The 7,479-nt window shown below is 43.1% G+C and overlaps 1 protein-coding gene across 2 annotated transcripts in view; it reads right to left on the reverse strand.

Moving 5' to 3' along the window:
* Window positions 1-1,478: 1,478 nt before the first annotated feature.
* The window catches only part of CREB3L2 (cAMP responsive element binding protein 3 like 2), a 164,596-nt gene continuing 158,595 nt past the window's right edge, over window positions 1,479-7,479 (reverse strand). For both annotated transcript variants that reach the window (XM_027842331.1, XM_027842330.1), the window contains exons 11-12: window positions 6,491-6,725; window positions 1,479-4,710 (exon numbers count right to left, since the gene is read on the reverse strand). In XM_027842331.1, the coding sequence (XP_027698132.1) occupies window positions 4,635-4,710; window positions 6,491-6,725 (311 nt within the window). In that variant the 3' untranslated portion in view covers window positions 1,479-4,634. The remainder of the gene's footprint in view (window positions 4,711-6,490; window positions 6,726-7,479) is intronic.

Raw genomic sequence — 7,479 nt, forward strand, 5'->3', positions numbered from 1 at the left:
CTCCAGGTGATGAATTAAGGAGGTGCATAATAAATCACGGAAACATCTACTAAGGTTTGGAGTACCCAAACCAATACAGTCCCAAATCTTTTTAACTACTAAAGAGACTATCTTACATGGGTTATCCTTCCCAGGGTCTTATGCATTTGAATAAAAGGATTCTTGGAGATGAGTTCCCCAGGACTTAATTTCACACATCAGGATATGTGGATAGGGATGATATTGGAGGCGGCCAGATTCCCATGCATGCCTGAGGTCACCCATTAGAAAGCTACCCATTCCTTGCCCCACACACACGTTTGTAAGGCCAGCCCTAAAGTCCATGGACCCTTTCTCAGTTCTAGAAGATGTTGCCACTCCCATTCAGCGCCATGCTGCTTTTTGTTGTTCGGTTATGTTCAATTCTTCATGATCCCCAATTGCAATTTTCTTGGCAAAGATACTAGAATGGTTTGCCATTTCCTCCTCCAGCTTATTTTACAGATGAGGAAACTGAGGCAAACAGGGTTAAGTGATTTGCCCACAGTTAGTGGGCAGATTTGAACTCATTAAAATGTCTTCCTGATTCCAAGCCCACTGTGCCACCTAGCCTGGTGCCATATCTTATTCAAAAACTCTCATTTCACCAGGTTTTTGCTGTACAGGAAAGATTGTCTCTGCTGGGTGTCTGAATTGATCCTTGGGTGCTTGGCCTAAGGAAATTGGAGGGCAGAGATGAAGTAGAGAAACAGCTGGATCCTAGTAAAAAGAGACTTGGGCAGCAAAATGCAGGGTCAGAATGAAATAACCTCAGTGCAGAGACTTTATGGGAACAAAGGATTAATTCACAGCCATCTACCAGAATTCAAGTTAAAAAGATTGGGGTGGGGAGGGGATAGGTTGGGTTGGAAAGGGGTGGCAAGGGAATACTGTATGCATAACTAGGGGGAAAAGCTTCAGATATGACTGCCAAAGTTTCCTGTAATTTTTCACTTTGAAAGGAAAAAGTAAGTCCCTTACCAATACCCATACAACATTTCTGATTTTAGAAGGGATCTGGGTGGGGAGGAAGGGTAACAATTTTCTGATGTTGGTAAGAGCCCAAAAGGTCCATGAAAATCTCTTTTAAAATGGCACTGATGCCTCTCATTTATGGTTTCCCTTTCCCAATAAAAAGCAAGAGTGCCCTGAAGAGACTGATTACTGGGAAATGGGAATGGTTTCTCTAAAAACCACTCCAGCTCTGTGGAAGAAATGGGTTGGGGGAGGGGACGTGCCAAGGGGGTTGGGGGTGTGGACTGGGTGGGGCAGGGCAGACAGAAGGGATGGTTACGTTACAGGGAGGCTTCAATGATAAAAGGACCGACTGGTAAAAGCCTCCAGGATTGCAGTGTGATATCCTATCATCACAAGTGTAGCCAAAGGGGGTGGGGGAGAAAAACAAAACAAAACTTATCTACATGCCGAAAACATGATTGAAGCTAGCACATGCCATATGCTTGATTTCCACAAATATAGTTTTATTTATTTATTTTATGGCTCCTCTAATATCCTGATTCATCAACACTTAAGCTCCCTAGACCCCAACTCCTGCCAATACTTGGGAGCTGCCGAAATCATCAGGGCAAAGCAGGCATCTTGGACGTGGAGTACACTACAGGAAATTAACACAAATGAAACCCACTGGTGGTTCTGGGTGAAGCCAATGACCAGGCAGAAATTGCACATCCATTCTTCCTGGTCTGGTCGTTTTGCATCTACTATGGTGCCCCTTAACAGAATGCTTGTTAAGCTACTTAATAATAATAACAATAACAACAACAACAATAATAATAGCTTGCATTTACAACATTACACTTAAAGGTTTATAAAGCGCTTTACATACATTATCTCATTTGATCCTCACAACAACCCTGTGAGGTAGGCAGTGCAGGAATTTTACAGATGAGGAAACAGAGGTTTAAAGAAATTGAGGAACTCGCCATTATCACACATCTATTAAGTGACAGAGCCTAGACTTGCACATCAGTCTTCAGTCTCCAAGCCAATGGCTCTTTTCTAGATATCACTGGGTAGTAGACCACTCGAAGGCACCCAGAAGCAGATCTAGACTCAAAGCATGTTCCATTGGCAAGAACAATGCCACACTATTTACTGCTGGTGAGACTACTGTCTGGCTTTTCCATCACTGGGAAATGATCACATCCATCACTGATAATGAAGGAAAGGGGTGTGGTGGAATCAAAGCAGAGGACAGGGGAAATCCTTAAAGCCAATCTTCATTCAAAATCTGCTTCTTTTTGCACAAAGTGATGAGTCTTGCACTATCAGTCACAACTAGTGATCATTGACATTCAAGATGGAGCAGGAATGATGGAGACCATTGCACTGAGTTGTCCTCTCACTTCATTCCTTCAAAAATGAGAATCTCTCATTTTAAAATAGTTTTTTAATTATTGAATTTAAAAAAAATTTTTAAATCACTCAAGCCTCACCTTGTTTAACTCCATCACCCACCTGAGCAGTATGGCATAGTGAATATTAGAGCAGGAGCCAGGAAACACAGGTTCTAAACCCAGCTCTGCCATGTGTGGCTTTGTTAGTTCACTTTGCCTCAGTTTCTTCATCTGTAAAAATTACGGGGTTGATGATTTCTAATATCACTCCCAAGCTCTGAAATTGCATGTGTTCAATTAAAATTCAAAGAGGAGAGAAAATCAGAAATGGCCTTTCTTCTCTCCTCTCCCCCACCCCAAACTCCTACCAATACCACCCAGGGCCCAGAGAGATGGTTTTTAAGGACCTGTTCTGGCCTAACAATCTGATTCTATGATCTAGGATCAAACATCTGGTGTGAGAACAGAAAGCAGGAACTTAGGGCATATGCAATAGAGTAGGGACAGAGGAAAAACACCTGTGATCCCCAAATGGACCAGAGCAGACAAAACAGGAATCCATTTACAAGATAAGATAGGGAATGTTAATGATGACAAATCCTGTTACCTGTTATTGGATTGGGGGCCCATGGATCATTTTGAGAATCCCTTTTAAGTGTAGCATGCAATAACAGAATGGACAGATGGGACTAAAGAAGCAGAGAGAGGTTATAGATGTAAATACAAAATGAAAACATTTTTCCTACAAAAATATTTTACAAGCTAGGGAAAAAAAATGAGAGCTTGCTACATTGTACAATTAAAAAGGCAATTTCCACTGCCTATTCATATGAGAAGGGGCAGAATTTTTTTTCTTTTATAAAAAGTTTATTTTAAATCATAAAAAAATAAAGGCACAAAGGTCAATTAAGTTAGGTCTCTTTGGATGAGTAGGGGCAGAGTAGTCAAAGGCTCCCAAGAAAAAACAAACAAACAAGCATGTAGGTGTCAAAGTTATCTGCCCCACCAGTACAAGGAAACTCAAAGTATTCTTTGTAGCACGGGTAGGGTCAATGGAGCAGAAAGCCCAAGAAAACTTAAAGGCAAGGGTCCAGAAAGGCAATGGTCAAGAGTTCCTGGTCTCAGGGACGGGACTTCAGACTTCCCTCATAAAGAAGCAGGGAAGGAACCCTGTTCCTGGGCCACAGGAGCCCAAATGAATCTACCTAGAGAGAAGGCAGAGTTTGGTGTTCTGTGTCTGGAAGTTACATGCCTAAGGGGCTACTCTCGACCTGTAATTTTCTTACAGGCTTAAGGTTTAAAAAAAAAAAAGAAAGAAAAGAAAAGGAAAAAAATGAAACTAGGGCTGGGCAGTGGGGGTAGGAGGAGGTGGGGAAGGGGCAGAATTCATAGCCTCCCACGCCCTCTCAATGCCAAAGCTCAATTCAAGCCTCTGGCTAAACTGAGGGGGAGGCATCTAATCTCTTCAGTTTGGCTGCCAGAGGGAAGCCTCAGAAAGCTAATAAATACTATTTACAACAAGGAGACATTTGGGAGGTAGAACTCTAGGTATATGGATAGAGGGGAAAGGGAGAGGAAGAAACTACAAGCAACAAGAACAGACAAGGAGGTCTGGAGTAGGAAAGCCTCATTCCCTCAGGTAGTATACCTGTAGCCTTGAGAAGAGGATGGTGGTAATGGGGAACCCAAGTGGTGAAAACATAAAGAGAGTAGGTTGGAAAGATGGATGTCGATGTGTTTTCCTGTCAGTTTTCTTAAAAACTGTAGAGGCTTCACCCTGGTGACCTCAATGACCTCTCACCCACCCACTCCAAGGCTAAACACCTGCACAAGCCAGAGAGGTAGTGGTCAGCCACTTCCCATAAAGAGACTTCTGGGGTTCTCTTTGATGAGACTGGGGACCCTACTCAAAGAGACTTGTCTTTTCCTCTAACATTGGTCTTGTCACAATGCTGAGGGCTAGGGTACAACTTCTTGGCACAATTGTTAGAAAGAGGCCTGTGATCTACTCCCTGACCCTAATGCTAAAATAATTTTCAGTGGCAAGGAAGGAAAGAGAAACACAAGGAAGGAAAAAAGGAATGGCATTTGAGAAGGAGATCAAGATCCCTCAGTAGATATGCTGAATTCCCAGCCTCTCTTCTCAGCCCAAACTAATGTTCTACAGTGCTTTGCTTAACATTGGGTGGATTCGGTTTAATGAGAAAGGTAATGGGAGTGCAGGAGGAGGTGAGGAAGAAGGGGAGATGAAGTAACTCTTTAAAAAGTAGCATTGACTCTTCTATCAATTTCGATGACTTTGAGTGTTTCATTTGCCTCCAGTTTGGAGCTGACCCTGCAAGGGAAAAAAAAATATTAGTCATCACTTAATAACTACAGCTATAATACCCTCCCCTGCCCTCTATTACTCAAAGTTTGGCCATCTAGTTTTTGCCTTGCCAGGCAAGGCAGCATTTGTAATGGATAGAGCATTGGGCTTAGAGTCAGGAAGACCTAGGTTCAAACACTACCTCAGAAACTTACTAGTTTCAACTTCTGTGCCTTAATTTCCTCATCTGTCAAACGAAAGGAGGGACCAGATGGCCTCTAAGATCCATTCGAGCTCTACATCAACGGTCCTATCATCCTAGGCCACTCAATGTCCTTGAATTTGTTTCCTCCTGGATGGCCTCTGTGGTCAACTCGAGATCCAGTGCCCAAGGTTACACAACTAATAAGTTTCTGGGGCAGATCCACAAATAAATGTACCTGGATTCAAACCCTTAAGTGAAGATCATTGAAAAGAGAAATATTTGGGTGGGAGAGAAGACAGATGGAGGGAGCTAGGTGGAGTAGAGTGTTTATGTGGGTGAATGGAACATTAGTGAATAGTGGGAAAAGCCTCAAACCCGGCACTAGCTGTGTGACGTTAGCTATGTCCTTAAATTTCTCTCGGTTACAATTTTTTCATCTGTAAAACGGGAATAAAATTCCTGCCTTGCTTACCCCACAAGGTTGTTGTGAGGGCCAAATAAATAATGTGCCTACAAAAGTGCTCTGAAACCTATAAATCTGCACGTAGTTAATTTTCATTACTAGCTAAGACAGAGTAAGACAGTGGTGCCCAGGGTCACATGGGTAAAAACTGGTAAAGGTGGGGTTTGGACATAGTTTCTCTGACTCCAGAGCTAATGCTCTTCCCACTGTCCTACTCACAATAAACCTGTGGGGTAAGCTAGTCAAAGAGCATGAACTTGAGCCCAGTTCTTGCTGATCCAAAACCAGTGCCTTTTTCCCCACTGTGTAAATATTCTCTCTCCTCTTTTCCCTCCACTGTCTGTTTTTCTCTCTTTCCTCTCCTCCCCTTTTCCTCCTCCTTTCTCTCTCTCTCTCTCCCATGTTTTCATTCCTCATTTCATTTCTCATTCATTCCTCATTTTCTCTATTATTATTATTATTGCATAGAATAATGAAAGTTTTCCACATAGTCTTTTTTGATTGTTATTGCAACTTGTATTAATTGCTTTAAAAACCACCAGCAAGTAAAGGGTCTTGAACATTTGTTTTAATAGATGAGTCATATGAAATTAGCAGCATCCATAGTATCCATTTGCTTTTCTCATAGACAGCAAAAAGGTGAATTTCAGCTTAGGCCAAACCAAATTCCGGTGTAATATCACATAAAAAGAGTCAACCTTCTGAGGTTTAAAAAAAAAAAACACCCTAAAACTTCTTAAACTGGAGGTTGACCTATGCTGGGTATGTGGGCAGCTGAGTTCTCCATGTTCCAGCTCCCCACTGTTACTTAAGTAGCTACTAATGTGTAGGGCTTATTGCAGTCCTTGCTCCGATATCCAACTCAGAGCAGCAGCTAACAGGCAGCAGAGATCCCTACAGCCCCTTTTTCTGGCGTCACTAAGCAGGAATGGAGGCTAGGGCCAACTGGCTACTAATGGGTTATGATTGCCCGAGCCTCCATTCCTGCTCAGTGATACCAGAAAAGGGCATCTAGTCTAGTCACTAAACTAAGCTCTCAGGGTCATCCGAAGTTACACAACTGTCTTCAGCTAGGTTCCAATAGGTAGTCTGGCAAACCCCAAAGCAGAGAAAAATATCCCTGATTCCATTCCACTCACCTGTGCTGCCCAAGTTCCAATAGCACTGCCTTTTCTAACCTCGTCTCATTTGATATCCTGAACTGAGCAACGCCAGCTTCTTCAGCCCTGGGTCTTGGCTCCAACCTGGACATGCCAAGGATTGGGGGCCCTCTTTCTCTGTCTTCAGTGTCCTCTCGATGCCCAGGTAAGCCTAGGCTCTGAGACTCCTCCAGTGGAGGGGGTTCTTCATAGATCAGCAGACTCCGGGATCTCACTGAGGACAGAATAAGCAAACAGAGGCAAGAAATGATCAAGTACACCGTAACCAAGGTCAGTCTCATAATGCAGGCCTCTACAAGCAGTACAGAGCTTTGGGGGCTGAATGCTCTCACCTCTTTCAAATAACAACTACTTCTATTCAAGGCAGACCCTGAAAGGCTAAATGTCTGAGGGAGAGAGGGAGGAAGGGAGGGAGGGGGAGAGAGGGAGAGGGAGGGAGAGGGAGGGGGAGAGGGAGAGAGAGAGAGAGAGCGCACAGGAACTGAAGCTGGATTTCCATGATGATTTCCATGTTTTCTACATTTAAAAACGATACTGTACTGAAAGGAACAATACAAAAGCATATCAACACAGGGAAATGTCACCCCTGCTGCCTTGATATCATATCTCCAACCCCTCAACTTTCACCTTATCCTTACCTCTGAGGAGCAATATGTACATGGTGGTGACTAGCTAGGGATTTGGGAAAGCCCAAACCCAGAGAGGACCAGGGCACCTCCATTCTATACTTCAAAGAGGAAAACAGGGTATAAAGACGACAAGAGAGTTACCATGGCCACCTCCATTCTCCACACATAAGTCACAGTTCAAGCATCCACCACTTCTAATTGAATAATAGTATTGCCCTAACATATATCTGATTTTTCCTGTTAACTTCCCTTACAATTTACAGCTATATTCCCAAAGTTAGTAGGTGGAAGGAGAAGTGGTGGGCATTTCCCAACAGACCTCTTAAAATGTGCTGCTAA

This window comes from Vombatus ursinus, unplaced genomic scaffold, assembly GCF_900497805.2.
Source record: "Vombatus ursinus unplaced genomic scaffold, bare-nosed wombat genome assembly UNPS02014870.1, whole genome shotgun sequence".
Taxonomy (NCBI): domain Eukaryota; kingdom Metazoa; phylum Chordata; class Mammalia; order Diprotodontia; family Vombatidae; genus Vombatus; species Vombatus ursinus.